At 44.7% G+C, this 18,290-nt stretch overlaps 1 protein-coding gene across 2 annotated transcripts in view; it reads left to right on the top strand.

Moving 5' to 3' along the window:
• LOC147718437 (V-set and immunoglobulin domain-containing protein 4-like) overlaps positions 1–18,290 on the top strand; it is a 146,818-nt gene that overhangs the window by 31,725 nt on the left and 96,803 nt on the right. For both annotated transcript variants that reach the window (XM_086966722.1, XM_086966721.1), the window contains exon 2: positions 11,216–11,563. In XM_086966722.1, coding sequence (XP_086822848.1) covers positions 11,216–11,563 — 348 coding nt within the window. The remainder of the gene's footprint in view (positions 1–11,215; positions 11,564–18,290) is intronic.

The raw sequence follows: 18,290 nt of genomic DNA, 5'->3' as shown, positions 1-18,290 counted from the left end.
TGAATATATTACCAGTAGGTTCTTTTTTTGGGGAGTGCATTCTTGGCCTTTTCACTTTCTCACTTGCAGAGGTTGAAGCTACTCAGGGCCACCACAGCCTTCAGGAGCTGTTTGAAGCTCAAGGACAAGAGATTCAGAAATCACTGACCGGTTCCTAATGCTGGCAACATCTAGAGAGGTACAAAAGGGGGTGGTAATGGACGGAGCATCTGAACTAATCAAACACTCACACCCAGTCAAAAGATCTGGGTTCAATCCATCACCTTTCTTTATCCCACTCTGCCACCCCAGTTCAGACATGGCTATATGCAAATCAGTCTGACCCTGTGCCTCATGGGAACAGTCCAGCCCGAACTGCCAAGCCATGTCTTCCCTGGACCGGAAACAAGCTGCTGAGGACCGGTTTCTGGCATTCCAGCCATCTTCAGCCGGGCTTGCTTGAATCCAGTGGCAAAGTGAGCAAGGGACTCACGTCTGAGCATACCCTGCCACACTTATGGCGGCCAAAAGCGGTACAAAATGGGGTGGTAAAGGACAGAGCATCTGAACCAATCAAACACTCACACCCAGTCAAAATATCTGGGTTTAATCCATTACCGTTCTTTAGCCCACTCTGCCACCCCAGTTCAGACATGGCTATATGCAAATCAGTCTGACCCTGTGCCTCATGGGAACAGTCCAGCCCGAAATGCCAAGCCATGCCTTCCCTGGGCCGGAAACAAGCTTCCGAGGACCGATTTCTGGCATTCCAGCCGTCTTCAGCCCGGCTTGCTTGAATCCAGTGACAAAGTGAGCAAGGGATTTTTTGACTGGGTGTGAGTGTTTGATTCAGATGCTCCGTCCATCACCACCCCCTTTTGTACGGCAACATCTAGAGAAGCGTCTTCTCAGGATTGGAAGAGGCACCTCACTCCAGCTTTCCTTTTTGAATCGCTCGATGGTTTCAGAGATACTGAGCAGCATTCTTTGGAAACCTGCAATTGGCACATAATTAACTTTGCTTTCTTTAAATAGGTCCCTAACTCCTCTACAAAGCCAAGTACAGGGATGAGATGAAGAGGTTGTAAGGTTCCCAGGCATGTCCCCTCAATCTCTGGGTTCTCTGTTCCCTTTGGGTTTCAGGTTACCATGTCCCACTCAGCACCTTACACTTGGAGGCTGCACAATTCGCAGGCAGTCAATGCAGCAGGCAGAGTGACCCACTGGGGCCGGATATGTATTGGTGATTGGCTCGTGTAATCTTGGTAGGTACATTCTGTCAAGGGAAGACCAGCCCGCTCAAGGGAACATGTGCTTTGCTCACTATTTGCTAACAGGTAAAGCCTTCAAAATCCAGAACTACTAAAAATGCAGCAGTCCCAGCTCGGCACCTTCTGAAATGCTATTGAGGTCAAAATTGAGGTACAGAAAATTGGAAACGTTGTGTCAATTTTTATTTTTGTATTTTATTTTTGTATTTATTTTTTTTTCCTACAAACTTTATTGCCTTTTACATGTTGTACAGAAAGTCCGCTCCCCACTACATCAATTTAGCTCAAATAGGCACCCCCCCCTGTGCTTGAGATGAGTGCGTTGGTGCGTCGCCAGAGTCTCCTTGTCGTATCCCTGTCCTCTCACATGTGGCAATCCTTGCGTACCTATTTTCTGCCCCATAGAACATCTATAACAACACTGCATCTGTTCCAATATAAAACCTTTTTTAATGTCCCCACAATATGTATCCTCCAAACTCGGTACAATACCCCTATAAGGCAAGCGGTAGAGCCACTGGAAAAGGTTCTCCTGGTGACAGGAGGGTGGCCTGCAGACTGCATGTGCAGGGCCAGGTAGACCGTGTAGGCAAGATAAGAGAAAGGTGGGGAGACGTGAACATTAGATGAATGTTTGTGAGAATGAGAACCATGTCAATGGTTATCACTGCCAGCACTCTTTGGAGTACTCTGTTGTAGGGTTCTTCCAGAGAGGAGTCCCCGCATATCCTACCGTGAAGCCCAAGAATAGGGCCGGGCAGGAGACTGGCGCCATTGGCACAGCCTTTCCCCTTTGGCCACAAACCTCCTTTGCAGTCACGAGTCCAATGGTCAGGACATCCTAGACTCTACAGGAAGAGCAGAGATTGGGCAGATATATTGGGTCACCACTGTAGGGCCACCACGCCCGAAAGTGAAGCCCCCACCCTCCGCACCAAAAACATTGCAAAAGGGCTAGTCTGTGTATTGGCCCCAAGGAATCAAGTATGTAAGCCTGGAACATTATTACCACACAGGCAAAAAAAGTCATAAGAGGAATAATACAATTTCCAGCATAAGACACCCCCAAGGCAGAACAATAAAATGTTGAGGGGTGTACTGAAGTTGAAGTGGAGAAGGGCCAATAATGGCTGGTATAGACCTTCTGCTCCAACATTCCAGAGTTTGTCGATCTGTTTCTAAATGTTTAATTTAGAACATTCTGCCCTCAGTAGGCTGAAGATTCCAACAGCAATATAACCCTTCGGACTATGCTGGTCGATAAAGGCCCTTTCCCTCATTATAGGCCTGTCATATTCACGATAGGGCCTTCAACCACTGTAGTCCTTGACACTGGGCTACTATACTGTATCAGAAGAAAAAGCACCACTTGGAAACCCTCCGAAAACTTTTATTTTATTTTTCATGCCACAAATTCACGAGTCTTTTGTTATGTTGTGATTTATTTATTAGTATTGCTTTAAGGCTCGTGCTGTTGCAAGCCTCTAGAATGTTTACCCTTGCATCGACTGTATTCTCTCCTGTGTGTCAGTTACGCTCTGGCTGCTTGGCTATTAGATGTGTTGCTGGCTCCGCCTGTGCTTCTATATTTATGCTTCAATAAACTACTTGAAGAATCACCTTCCGGCTCCTTCTTAACAACTGGCGACGACGAGGGATCTGAATCTTTATTATTTCATTTTTACGCATTTTTTTTTTTTTTTTAAAAAAAGGAGAACAGCTTGGACACTTTCAACCATACCGGAGGATTCATCAACCTGTTCTACACTCCCTGCACCTATGGACCGCTACTCCGCCTGTTCTGATTTAACCAAGGATGGACTTTGTAAAGCTACTTAAGGTAGGCCCAGAAAATCGTTACCACTCACGATTTCAGACGACATCGCCTGCATCTTTTGATTGCTGAACAAAGTTCCACTCGCGCTCCATGTTGCGCGATCTCTGCTACCTACGCGACTCCCCTACGTCACCACACTCGCAGTATTGGTGTGACGTGTGACGGAGGCGTGTGACGGAGGCGCGTAAGGTCACGCTGCGTGACCCTGCGTAGCGGCCATTTTGGGAAATCCTTCGACAGTCGGCGTTTGTCAATTTCACACGCCGCTTCACGCTGCCTTTCTTCACAGTGCTTACACGCAACAGGCAGAATTATTTCTATAAGCGGAATCACTTATTCACCATTTTTCACGAGGAGCACAGGTGAGACAGTCGGAACACTTACTTTTACATTTACGTGCAGTATATTATTGTTCTTCTACTATTTTCTTTTTATTTTATTTTGTTTACTTCATTTTATGGATACTGGTGATCAAACTGGTGATCAAACCAAAGATACTGCAATGGCCCAACAAAGTTTCGTTATTAGTCCCCCACAACCTTTTTGGGCTACAGGTTCTCAACCTGACATGAAGTGGGTGGAATGGAAGGAGTATTTTAATAACTATATTTGTGCCATTGATGAAAATGGCAAAATGAAGCCTGAGCAAAAGAAAAGGATACTATTACACTCCTTGGGGCCTAAAGGTTTAAAAACTTTTTCACGAATGCAAAAAATGGTGGATACTGACTTAAGTGAATTTGATAACGCAATTGCTGATATGGACAGGTATTTTGCTCCCAAAGTATGCATAGGTGTTGTGAGGCACAAGTTTTTCCAAAGAAAACAGAAGAAGGAAGAATTGGTTGATGAGTGGCTGGATGATTTAAAAAAACTGGCTATTGACTGTAAGTTCGACAACCTACATGATGACCTCATTAGAGACCAATTGGTTATGCATAATGACAATTCACCTATTCAAGATCGACTTTGGGTCAATGGTGATGCACCTCTTGATGATGTACTTGCTATCATGAGGAAGTCGGAAATGTCAGGGAGATGTGCTGTCATTGTCAAAGACACAGTGAAAGATTTAGACAAAACGTCATCTGCAGTGTTCAGGATTCAAGGATCAACAAAGTATCAGACCAAACAGTTCCAGAACAAGAACTTTAATCAACCGTTCAAGAACCAAGCGAGAGACAACAAGCCAGAAGACAGGAAATGTTACCGTTGTGGTAGCAAGGATCATATGGCTTATTTCAAGTCGTGCCCTGCTTTACGGAAGAAGTGTAGTGTCTGCGGTCTAATAGGACATTTTAGCAAAATGTGCCGCAAACGCAGCAATGTCAAGTGTATTTGGAATGATGATGGCAGTGCTAGTGAGAGTGGTGAGGATGAGGATGTTTGTGTCAAAAATGTAAGTGGTAATTACATGCTAAATATCACTGATGAAGCAATGGAAGGTAAACCAATTTGCGAAGTGTCCTTGGGTGGCATTAAGGTACATGTATATGCTGACTCGGGATCCCCATACACTATTATAAATGAGGAGGTATGGAGGAAGAAATTTACTAGCAAATTAGGGGATAAGTTGAATCCTTCAGATGTTAATCCTGTGAGTTACACAGGCGATAGAATTGGGTTATTGGGTTTTAGGTGGCTCACATTCCTATTTAAAGGTAGACACACTAGAGGCAAAGTGTACATAGCCAAAACGGGACCATCTGTCCTTGGTTGGTTCGACCAGAAAAACCTCCACATCATCCTAGACCCTAACAGTAAGGAGAAAGTCTTAGTTGTAGGTGAGTGTAGTAAGATTGAAGACACCTTGAAACGTAAATTTACTAAAGTGGTGAGTGGTCAATTAGGCCAGTTAAAAGGTTTTGAGCACAGAATCATGCTCAAGAGTGACGCACTACCTAAAGTGCATAAGGTCAGACCCATTCCCTTGTTAATTAGGGATGAAGTAAAAAAAGAAATTCAAGGTCTTCTTGCCAAGGGAGTTATCGAAGAGGTAGACTCCTCAGAATGGATTAGTCCAGTAGTTGTAGCGAGAAAATCCAATGGCAAGATTCGTTTGTGTATCGATTTACGCCACCTTAACAAGAATATAGTAATTGAACGTTTCCCTTTACCAAAAATTAACGAGATGGTTTCTTCTTTAAGAGGGGCAACGTGGTTCTCCACGGTAGACCTTTCAGCTGCTTACCACCAAGTAGTTTTGAATCCTGAATCTAGACACTTAACGGCTTTTATCACGCCGTTTGGCTGCTTCCAATTCATAAGGATGCCATTCGGCCTTGCTTCAGCCGCAGCTGTTTTTCAGCGTTTAATGCACAAGTTGTTTGGCAATATGGATGGCATTTGTTTCTTTCAGGATGATGTTTTGATTGCAGGTAATGACAAGGAGGACCATGACACTAAACTCTGGAAAGTTTTCGAGACACTCAGCTCTGCAGGGTTAACTGTTGAATTGTCCAAATGCAAATTTGGTGAGAGAAGCGTTTCTTACCTTGGCCATATAATCAGCGAGGAGGGTGTCAGGCCAAAGGCATCTCTCATTGAAAGCATTGTTGCTTCGCCTGCACCTGAATCCAAGGAGGAAATCAAATCCTTTTTGGGAATGGCAGAATACTGCGCTAAGTTTGTTAAAAACTTCGCTTCTAAGGTATATCATATCAGGTCCTTGCTTAAGAAAAATGTGAAATTTGAATGGACCAAGGAGTGTGAACGTGAGTTTGCTGAGATTAAGTGGGAACTTCAGAAAGTAAATGCCTTATCTAGCTTTGATCCCAATTTAGATTGCTGTTTGACAACCGATGCTAGCGACAAAGGTTTGGGCGCGGTGTTATCACAAATTGGAGAAAATGGTAAGGAGAGGATCATTTTGTTTGCGTCCAGAGCCTTATCCCCGGCAGAAAGCAGATATCCTATCATAGAGAGGGAGGCCTTAGCCTGTGCATGGGCTTTAGAACATTTTCGTGCTTTTGTGTGGGGTAAGATGGTCAATATTAGGACAGACCATAGACCGTTAGTCCATATTTTGTCCACGGAGGGCACTGCTACCGCTTCAGCTAGATTAGCCAGGATCTCCATGCGCATGAAAGAATACATATATAACATCACTTACGTACCTGGGAGAGACAATGTGGTAGCCGATTGTTTATCAAGGTTACCTTCCCCTCTAGAGGAGTGCGTGGATGACCCATGGGGGAAATTCACTGTGGCGTTTGTACACGATTCTGGAGCTCCAGCTATCAGCAGGGAGGATTGGTCAAGGGAACATGGTTTGGACAAGGATTTGGTACAAGTTTCTAAGTTTATCTGTCAAGGGTGGCCTAAAGAAAAGCATATGTCAGGCAGTTTGAAGCCATTTTGGGAAATCCGTTATGAATTATCATTAGAAGGAGACATGTTGATGAGGGGTGATAGAATCGTCCCACCTGTAAGTTTGAGGAAAAGGGTTTTACAAATGTGCCATGAGGGACATTTCGGCATAGTAAGAACTAAATTAGCAGTCAAAAATTTGTTTTGGTGGCCGAAAGTTGACAAAGAAGTTGAGATTTTTGTTAAAGCGTGTTCTGTGTGTAGCTCAGCCGACAAGTCCTTGAAGACCTTGAGACCAACCATGAGTGAAGGACTTATTCCTAGTCTCCCGTGGCAGACTATTGCTGTGGACATTTTTGGTCCAATTGGGGTTGAGAAAGAATACGGATTGGTTGCCATTGATCTTTTTACCAAATGGCCTATAGTTAAGTTCGTAGGGAATGTGGATACCAAAACTGTTTTAAAGTTTTTGGACAAAATTTTTGTAGTGGAAGGACTACCAGTTAATATCCTAACGGATAATGGAGTTCAATTTTTATCAAAAGATGCTAAAGAGTACTTTGCAAAATGTGGCATCACACATAAAACCACCTCTTTATACAATCCCAGTGGGAACGGGACAGTTGAGCGCTTTAATAGAGTTATTAAAGGTATTTTGCAAGCTGCCAACAACAAAAACTTAGATTGGAAATTGGAGGTGCAGAAGGCGGTGTGGTCCTACAAAGTCACTTTGAATAATTGCACTGGTATCTCCCCTTTTGTTATGATGAGAGGTAGACTACCCAGATGCAAGTTTAATCCAGGTTGGGTTTTCAAAGACAGTGTTCAGGAGTGGTCCCCTGAGGAAGTTAAAAATAGTCTGGTTTTGGCTCACGATAAAAGCAAGGTTTACTATGACAGACGCCATGGTGCTAGAGATGCTGTTATAAATGCTGGCGATTGGGTAAGAGTTAGGAAACCTTACAGAGTGGCCAAGGGTGAGAACAAATTTGATTCACCTAAAATGGTTGTTGAGGTTCTCAGGAATTCTGTCAGATTGAACGATGGCAAAGTTTGGAATTTAAAGGATGTTGCCTTTGACTGTTGCCAAGACCATGGTGTGGAGAACGTGGAGCCAGAGAAGAGATCTTCTGGAGATTTTGGTTGGATTGAGGATTATTTTGAGAATACTGATCTACAGTCTCAGTTAGTGCCAAATTTGTCACTTCCTCATTTAGGGGAGGGGGAAGAGGTGATTAGTGATCCTAATGTGTGTGATACTGATGTTAGTGATCCTATTGTGATTGATACTAATGTAACTTCTTGCCCTGCTCTTACTCATGCTAATTCTGTTCCAGCTTTACCAGTCACAGATAACTCTAAGAGGTTGAGAGTTTCGCCTGGTTGGCTTAAGGATTATGTTAGGTAGACCTTGTTTGGTAGTTTTTCTTTTCTTATTGTCCTTGTATTGTCTTCCCTTTCCCGCTTACCTTTTTTCTCCCTCGCCTTTCCTTTTGTTCCTTGTAAGGGGGGGGGATGTGTTATGTTGTGATTTATTTATTAGTATTGCTTTAAGGCTCGTGCTGTTGCAAGCCTCTAGAATGTTTACCCTTGCATCGACTGTATTCTCTCCTGTGTGTCAGTTACGCTCTGGCTGCTTGGCTATTAGATGTGTTGCTGGCTCCGCCTGTGCTTCTATATTTATGCTTCAATAAACTACTTGAAGAATCACCTTCCGGCTCCTTCTTAACATCTTTGAATACAATTTCCCTGCACACTCATACAAAATGCCCCACATAAGCCATGGCATTGCACCACACTCTTGTCATGCAATTTCCGGTGCTTCAGCCATGCCAAGTACCAATATCCCTCTTTGCTGGCATCTTTCAGCGATGGTCAGGTTAGAAGTTTAAATTCCTACAGGCTACAGCGCTTTCCTATCTATTCATCTTTCAAAGGTGGATATATTTGGTGCCATAAAGTCGCAATACAGGAGCACCGGTTGTTTGCTTGTTTCCTACAGTTTAGGCACTGTAATGTATGAAAACTAACCATTGTCGTAATATTACCTTCACAAATATTATGACACTGATTCCACACGAGTCGTACACATTGATCTGTACAAGTCATGGTGCGTCTCCCAAATAAGATAAAAGGGTTTCCGAACAAGTTCCAAGGCACAAGGTAAAGCCACAACCGTGTTGAATCCAATTAAGTTGAAAAAATTGTTTCATAAGTAATAAAATTGAATTTTAGTTGTGAAGATTGTCTGCTAAATATTCTTATGTAATCAAATATATTCTCCTTAAGCAAATATCAATAAATACCTCTTCAAATTCTTGCTTTCATAATCGGTCTCTGGTAATTATTTGCTTCTACAGTTTAAGGAGTTGTTAAAGTCCTACTTTCCTTGCTAAGTACACTACTGAAGCAAGCTGTGTGTTGCTTCTGGTGCAGTTATTATTACTTAACATTCCTGATGTACATGTCCTGTTTTATGTCAAATTTAATGATGAGGTCACCCTATAAAGATATCTGAAATCGATACATAAATGCAAACCTCCCCTGGTTCCATGTTAGGCTTCTGAATTTCCCCTCTGACCCCGGGGTGAGGGATTCACAACCTTCTACACTGAGGGCCAGATCTACTAACAATTTGTGCCATGGTTGCTCCACTTTTGTGGTGCAGCCTTGATTAGTAGATATTTACAAAGCCACGCAAGGATGCGATTTGCACCGCCTTGCCTGGCTTTGTAAAGAAATCTAATGCAACACAGCGACTTGCTCTGCATGGCGTTACTTTTCATTCTGGGAGGTGTTCCATTGGTGGAGCATGGGCGTTCCGCGCATAAAAGAGGATGGCGGAACGAGGAGAACTTTTTTTTTCTCCCCGTTATTTCCTCTTTATGTGTGCTGTGCCTAGTGGGAATCCTCCTTGTGACGCAGGTGCCCTTGCACTGTGATGCAAGGGCGCCGGGGTTGGCACCAGTCTACCTAAAGTGCGCCAGAGCGATGAGAGCAGAAGTGCGCCCCAGAGCAGATTAGCCTGTTCCCTTGCTGCACTGCGTCACGTGAAAAGTTGGTTCATCAGCCCCCCAGCAACAGCAAAATAGCTTATAAAATCTGTGCACAGAGAATAGGAGTCCCAGATCCAATGTAGGTAAGTGACGTTGGCTTCCTTTCTTGTTCTGCATCAAATATGACTACTTCGAACACGCAGGGCTTTAGCTTAATTTCTGGGTAAGCAATAATGAAATGCCAGATCGACATTTTTTTTTCAGACGCTTTTCGCTTATTTGGCAGTCAGAATCTATTTACGCCTAAAACTTTCAGAGTAGATGCCTTCCATGTAAACAAGGAAGTCCTTCTTGTTGTTGGGCCAATGAAATCCAGGTTTAGCAGAGTGGCCATTGGGATTCGTAGCATGTGTCGCAAGGGACCAAGTGGAGTGGTGGGAAAACTCTAAAGACACTGAAGAGAAAAATGCCGGATTATTCAAAATTTAATAATGCCATCACAGCTTCAAAACTGGAAGTCCTACTTGAAACACCATGGGCTAGATCATGTTTGAGGTGTGGGTAATTTATTTATTTTCCCTTTTTTTTTATCTGCCTTACAAATGCTCAAACATGCCCAACAATGAAAGCAATATATACCTACCAATTGAATAGATGGGGGCTCGGAAACATTCCCAACTTTCTTACAAATGTCTTTAGAGGTAGGACTTGTGGCTGGAAGAGAAATGGAGGCTAGGCTGCTGTTCTACACAGTTTCCCTACAGCCACTCATGGTTAAGGGATATCTCCGAAGCCTTTACCCTTGAACCTGAAGTCCGCCCTTACTGGGACCGAAATCTGGATCTTCTGGAGAAGCTATACTTTGCGTTGGCATTCCTAAATTGCTTCGCTTGGGGTGGTATAGCAAAACGTTACACAGCCCTTATTAAATTATGCCTATGCATGGGTATCAGTTGGACTTGTGTAAGGTTGTGTTTCCCTTTAAGTTAAACCCATGATTGTGTGCTAAATGTGAAAAGATCGGCTTGATTGAATTTTCCACAGACTTTCCCAAAGCGCAATGTTGTGATGGTTGGATTATTGAAGGGGTCTCTAAGATCCAGCTGATCAAGAATTTTCCAAACCATACAGAAACTTCTGCAGATGTGAGTGCCAACGAAGATTCCTTGCTCATTTCTAATGAGGGCTAGAAAATCAATTGAGATCTTATGAAGTCGTAGCTGCCACATTGCAATGTCAATTAGAGCCCCCCATACCCAGACCTCAATGAAGGAATGATTGAGCACGGGGCAAACTTTTTTAGGTTAGGAGCTTGCTTCCATAAAGGCTTTACAGTTTAGTAGCATCTGTCTTCTTTTATTCTGTCACACATGCTAGGTGTTGTACTGATTATGTATGTCTCAATATCGACCATTAGCAATATTTATTTCAGAATCAACTTTCATTACAATGATGATAGGCATCTATAGGGAAGTATAGATTTACAGTTCTTAACTCCTCATCTACTTACTATTCTCTTATAGAGGTAGTTGATATACAGGAGTTGATGTTTTGTAGGTTGATGTTTCGACAACGATATTGCAACCCCCATCGTAACAAGAAATGGGGTCTCACTCGGTGTCTATATAGCGGAGTCATAAACTTTCAAAGGCTCTCGTTTTCTCGAAAGTTCTAGATGTGCAGATGGCTATCATCTCAGGTCCTAAAAAGGTTTGACCCCAGAACTTAGAAATGTATTGACTTTAGTTTTGTTGCTAGTTTTATCACAGTCACCGACGATTCCTAGGGTTGACCAATAATCTACAATTTATGTTAAATTACAGCTGAATTTAACCTGTCTGCCCAGCAAGATGTTCATGGGACCTGGAGAAGTTCAGTGTTTCTTCCGTGCTCCTACTCGCCCGTACACTATACACCGCAGAGCGTCACATGGCGAATGGATGGGCAGATGATCTTACAGAGAGATCACACCGGAGACCACACATTTCTGACTAAGGACAGAGGCCGGCTCAGCCTCCCACGGGAACGTCAAGGGGGCGATGTCTCTCTCACTATCCTGAACCTGGAGGTGGACGACGGGGGACAGTACTCCTGCGAAGTGTCCCTGATGTTGAATGGAACCAGTGACTTGCTGAAAAAGGAGGCATTCATTAACATGGATGTACGGAAAGGTAAGAAAGAGGACTAATGTTCACATCTTCTCTTGGTGCTCCCAAACTGGTCTCCAGGGTCGGACCGGCCTATTGGGCAGTGCCCGAGTGGGCTGGTCTGACAGGTCATTGTGGGGGCTTTTTTTTGCCTACCTATGGGCCTGTTTTCAGTCGTGGCTACTCCAGCGAATGAGAAGGGGACGTGTAATTTTAGTAATGTTTGACGAATCTTCATTAAATGTGGCAAGCAGTTAGCAAAGTATACCCAGTGCAGGTACGTCTGATTTTGTGCATATTCGAAGGGGAAGGTCTTGGAGAGTAAAAGCAGGAGTGTAAGAAATTTGATTATTTGGGATATGTAGCTAACCAAAACCCACCTCCAGAAATAATTGCAACCTTTGTCAGGGTGAACGCTCAAAGCCTCTAAATTAACCTGAACTGACAGGCTTAACTTACACACAGTGCATAAAGTATGTATGCCGTACCAAAACAGTAATAAAGTCAAAATGCAAAACCACTAAAAACACAAACAAAAACAGAGTAAAATGTAATAAACAAAATGACACCAAAATGATAAAAATCCAATAAGAGGTACTGGAGGTATGAATTTTTAGATTTCTATGTATGAATAGAGCCAATAAGCACAAAGTATTATTGAACTTCAGTGGTCGGGGTAGACTTGGACATAGGCACAGTTTGAGGATGACCGCAATAAAGCACGGGTAGGATACCCGGACCAGATTTGTCCTGATCAAAGGGCCACATGCATCAAAGTCAGGTTTTGCGATTCCTTATTTGCGATTTTTAGGGAATCGCAAATAAGGAATCACAAAACGGGATGCATGATTTAAATTGCATAAAATTTGCGATTCGGTAAAAATCGCAATTTTTACCGAATCGCAAATATTATGCGAATTCCAATTTGTGATTTCGCAATTCCCATTGATTCCCAATGGGCCAAAAGGCCCATAGGAATCAATGGGAACTGCAAATTCGCAAATTAGAATTTGCAAAATGTTAATGCATTCCATGGGTGCAGGGGGGGTCCAAAGGACGCCCCCCCTGCACCCCTGAAATGTATTTTGAAGTGCATGTTTCACACACACATGTCCTAAGGACATGTGTGTCTGTAACACGACAGTGTTTTAAAATTCATCTTTGGGCATTTTGACACATTTTTGCAAATTACCACGAGGTTCAACCTCGAGGAAATTTGCACCCCCTAATTGCGAATTCGCAATTTTAAAACTAATCATGCATTGCTTTTAAGGAATCGCAAATTTGCGATTCCTTAAAAGCAATCGCATTTTTGGAATTCGCTAAAAATAGCGATTTTACCAAAAATGCTTGATGCATCCCAAAAACCTATTTAGGAATCGCAAACGGCCGAATTTTGCGATTCGCACCGTTTGCACTTCCTAAATAGGTTGATGCATGTGGCCCAAAGTGTTTACCTTTTCACTTTGTCCTTCAAGTACCAATCCACCACAGGAGTACACTTCTAAAGCCCTCCCAGGACCGCATTATTCACTATCATGGCACATGCATCAAGCGATTTTGGAATCGCAAACGGTGCGAATCGCAAAATTCGGCCATTTACGATTCCAAAATCACTTTTTGAGATGCATCATTCATTTCCAATTTCTCGCAATTTAAGAAATCGCAATTTTTTGCAATTTCTCAAATTGCGATAGCATTTAAGAAATCGCAAATTTCAGGGGTGCAGGGGGGGGTCCTTTGGACCACCCCTGCACCCTTGAAATTGCATTCTCATATTGTGATTCCTTAATTGCGAATTCGCAAATAGAGAATGCCTTCCCATTGATTCCTATAGGCCTCTAGGCCCATAGGAATCAATGTAAAGCGATTCCTTATTTGCGATTCGCAATTAAGGAATCGCAAATAAGGAAAATTAAGAAATCGCAAAAACTTTTGCGATTTCTTGATGCATAGGAATTTGCGATTCCTTAATTTTCGCAATTTAGGAATCGCATATTCCTACAATGATGCATGTGGCTGCACGAGTGTGACCTTTTGTCCTTCAAGTACCAATCCACCACAGGAGAACACTTCTAACCCCCTCCCAGGACTTCATTATACACTATGAGTGTAATAAAAAATAGAGAGTGATTAGCTGGAACATGGCCTTCCCTGGTAACTGAGGTAAGAATTTTTTTTTTTAAATGTCTGTTGTGTGCGTGCTAGTGGGTGAGTGTGTGTTTATGCTAGAGAGAATGTGTATGTAAGAGTTAATGTGTGTACATGTAAACGTGTGAGTGAAACTGAAGGTCAAAGGGCGTGTGAGGTACCATGAGACTCTCCAGGTGGTACTGTGGCCAAATGAACACCTGTCTCCCTCAGGTAGCCTAAAAAGAGTGTAAAAAACGATAAAGTTCATAGCCAGGACTAGTGTGGTCGGAAGGACCATATGCAAGAGGGTTAATTAAATTATGCAGCAAGTAAAACCAAATTATGCGGCACATTCTGTTACTATATTTTACTATTTAGCCATTTAACGTGCATCAATAACAAAGGTATCGCAAACACTGTATGAAATTCTACGGCTTCTTAAGAAAGAAAAGTAATTCTCCCAAAAAAACGGTTTTGCTTTTAGAAAAAACAGTTTGTCAACACCATGCCTTCAAATTTCAAGAGTAAAATAGTTTGTGTTACAAGACGTGTGCACATGTGATTTTGATGGGTGTAGAGGAAAGCGAGTCTACATGTGACGGTTGTAATGAAAGTTGCGGCGCTTAAATTATGTGTGTCCTGTTATGATTTGGAGCTGGTCTTCAACTTGGGTTCACTCTGTATCCACAATCCTGCCTTTCGAAACCAATGTTATGTTGGGAGGCCCCAAAGAGCAGCATTGAACATTACACACCAATACTGTAAGTGTCTCGCTTGGAGGCACCTCAAGGTACGAAACATTGCACCTTTGAAAAGAGAAGTAACATGTTTGGCGTTCTTCTATACTCTGACGGCCTGTTTACAAGTTGGGCGGGTAATTCCGTCCTGTGGAAAACCCCTGTTTACGCACGGGACGGAATTACAAATTTTATTTAAGGCATCCGGAGCCTCATTTATGAAAAGTGACGCATCGCTGCGTGAAAACAGCGATGCGTCACTTTTCACTGCACACTCCTTACGACATTCCTGATGCGTCATATTTAATGTATGACCCATCACGTCGCAAGGAGTTACAGATACGTCAGTATTTCTGACGTATCTGTAAGCGCAAAAGTGACGCATTGCTGGAGTGTGTCACAAAAGTGACGCAACTCCAGCAATGCGTCCTTTCACATGGGGAAAGCCCCATGTGAAAGGGCCTGCGTCAGTCTTACACCTGCTGTGAGGCAGGCGCAAGAAATTGACACAACAGCGTCCTAAAAGTGACGCAGTGAAATCTCATAGATTTCACTGCGTCACTATTACGAGGCTTTTTGCGGGGGAACGCCCCCTCTGCATACATTATACCTGACGCAGGTATAATGTGGCGCAGGGGTTTAAAAAGTGACGCATCTACCTAGATGCGTCACTTTTTAAATATGGCGCAACAAGGCGCATTTTTTACACCGCTGGTGCGTCACAAAAAGTGACGCACCGGCGGCGTAAAACTGACGCAAGGCCTTCATAAATAAGGCCCCCGTTATTTCTCCGGTGCGTTAAATAACCCAACGTTAGCTAAACTTTGGCAGCTCAAACCTGCCGAAATTTAATGGGGGTAAACCTATAGTATTCAGTAATCAGGCCCGAGTGTCCTTTCAAAAACAACTGAGGCGAACAGTGGGGCATATTACCAACGATTAGCGATATTTATCGCTAACTAGGCTTAGCAACGATTTTTTTATTGCTAAGCATCGCCGGAAATTATCGCTGAGATAACGTGCTATTAGCTACGTTTATCTCCAAAGCGATAATTTTTCCGGCGATAGCGTGAAAATCGCTGTGAATACAGCCATATTCGCGCATTAGCGACTAAATGTACTTTGCCATGTTGTCACCTCCCATTGGATAACCTGGCTAAGAACTGGTGTGGGCAGGTGTTAGTTTTTGGCGATATTCACGCTTAGCGCGAATATTGCCATCGCTAAGCCTGCCTTGCTAATAGGAGTTAGTGACGTTAGCGACTGCTTTCAGTCGCTAACTGGTTGGGAACGCCCACTCACTTTGCATGTCATTAGCAATAATTATCGCTAACATGCAAAGCGGGCCCCAAACTGCTCGCTGTCGCTAACATCAGTTAACAACAGCTTGCTAATTGGGCGATTGTATTATCGCCGCTTAGCGGCCGATAACGTCCGCTAAAGCGGCGAAAATAGCATATAGCCAGCATTGATAATATGCCCCTCTGTCTCTTGACAGTGCTTAATTTGAGTCGGAGTTTGCCAGTACTCAGCACCCGTACTTTTGACAGTTCACCAAAAGGTGGCACTGTCTGTCTAATTTGAGGATGAGAGTAGCACAGTGTTTGATAATTCAAATTATATCACAAATTAATAATGCCTTCCGCCCCGGTCATTCTTCTGGCTTTGGGTGGCCCGCGGACGTCTGAAGGGTCACTCTTGAAACAGTGCGATGGCTAGTAGTTTTATTAGTTCTGGCATTGGCAAAGCTGACCTTGCAATGAGTGGTGAAAGCTGCAGTGGCCTCCGAAGATGGGCCCCAGAACTTACTTTTTCCCCTACAAATTAAGCACTGCTGGTATAGCATGTATCTGTGTCAATAAGCAACCAAACATTTTTATAACAAAAAAGAATCCTCAATTACCCTGTCTCAGAACTGCCTTTTAAAACGTAAGAGTGTATTTGCTGGGTTCCTTTCGCAGGTCCATCTGCTGGGATCATTAATACTGTCTGGGCAAAGGTTTCTCCTCATTAATACTAGTTTTATATCAGAATACCGCAATCCACTTCCGAAAAGTGACCATGTAACTATTACAAAATATCTGCCAATGTGTTGCACCATGAGTGACATCTGGCTGGAAACACATTATTTGTTGTTGAAATATGCTAATTAAGCAACAGATGGTGACATATATAGGCAAGCGTGGTAAATCCCAAACTAAGTGGAAACCCTTGCAGCTTCATAAACACAGCTACAGTGCCCTGGTGACGGATAAAGGGTAGTTTTATGGAACCGTTTCTCATCTACAAGCACACCCCATGCTGGCATACTGAAAGAAACACACAAAGAACAGGTGCCAAACATTGCTTCCTGCAGCCAGCCCAGAGATGGAACCTCCTCTGGAGGTGCAGAGGCCTCAACCAGCCCAGAGATGGAACCTGCTCTGGAGGTGCAGAGGCCTCAACCAGCCCAGAGATGGAACCTGCTCTGGAGGTGCAGAGGCCTCAACCAGCCCAGAGATGGAACCTCCTCTGGAGGTGCAGAGGCCTCAACCAGCCCCGAAATGGAACCTGCTCTGGAGGTGCAGAGGCCTCAACCAGCCCAGAGATGGAACCTGCTCTGGAGGTGCAGAGGCCTCAACCAGCCCAGAGATGGAACCTCATCTGGAGGTGCAGAGGCCTCAACCAGCCCAGAGATGGAACCCCCTCTGGAGGCGCAGAGGCCTCAACCAGCCCAGAGATGGAACCCCCTCTGGAGGCGCAGAGGCATTAACCAGCCCAGAGATGGAACCTGCTCTGGAGGTGCAGAGGCCTCAACCAGCCCAGAGATGGAACCTCCTCTGGAGGTGCAGAGGCCTCAACCAGCCCAGAGATGGAACCTGCTCTGGAGGCGCAGAGGCCTCAATCAGCCCAGAGATGGAACCCCCTCTGGAGGCGCAGAGGCCTCAACCAGCCCAGAGATGGAACCTCCTCTGGAGGTGCAGAGGCCTCAACCAGCCCAGAGATGGAACCTCCTCTGGAGGTGCAGAGGCCTCAACCAGCCCAGAGCTGGAACCTCCTCTGGAGGTGCAGAGGCATCAACAGCGCAGAGATGGAACCTCCTCTGGAGGTGCAGAGGCCTCAACCAGCCCAGAGACTGAACCCCCTCTGGAGGTGCAGAGGCCTCAACCAGCCCAGAGACTGAACCCCCTCTGGAGGTGCAGAGGCCTCAACCAGCCCAGAGATGGAACCCCCTCTGGAGGTGCAGAGGCCTCAACCAGCCCAGAGCTGGAACCTCCTCTGGAGGTGCAGAGGCCTCAACCAGCCCAGAGACTGAACCCCCTCTGGAGGTGCAGAGGCCTCAACCAGCCCAGAGACTGAACCCCCTCTGGAGGTGCAGAGGCCTCAACCAGCCCAGAGACTGAACCCCCTCTGGAGGTGCAGAGGCCTCAACCAGCCCAGAGACTGAACCCCCTCTGGAGGTGCAGAGCCCTCAACCAGCCCAGAGCTGGAACCTCCTCTGGAGGTGCAGAGGCCTCAACCAGCCCAGAGATGGAACCTCCTCTGGAGGTGCAGAGGCCTCAACCAGCCCAGAGACTGAACCCCCTCTGGAGGTGCAGAGGCCTCAACCAGCCCAGAGCTGGAACCTCCTCTGGAGGTGCAGAGGCCTCAACCAGCCCAGAGCTGGAACCTCCTCTGGAGGTGCAGAGGCCTCAACCAGCCCAGAGCTGGAACCTCCTCTGGAGGTGCAGAGGCCTCAACCAGCCCAGAGACTGAACCCCCTCTGGAGGTGCAGAGGCCTCAACCAGCCCAGAGACTGAACCCCCTCTGGAGGTGCAGAGGCCTCAACCAGCCCAGAGATGGAACCTCCTCTGGAGGTGCAGAGGCCTCAACCAGCCCAGAGACTGAACCCCCTCTGGAGG

This window comes from Lissotriton vulgaris, chromosome 4_1 (assembly GCF_964263255.1).
Source record: "Lissotriton vulgaris chromosome 4_1, aLisVul1.2, whole genome shotgun sequence".
In the NCBI taxonomy this organism is placed as follows: Eukaryota; Metazoa; Chordata; class Amphibia; order Caudata; family Salamandridae; genus Lissotriton; species Lissotriton vulgaris.
This window is presented reverse-complemented; position numbering and strand designations above follow the sequence as displayed.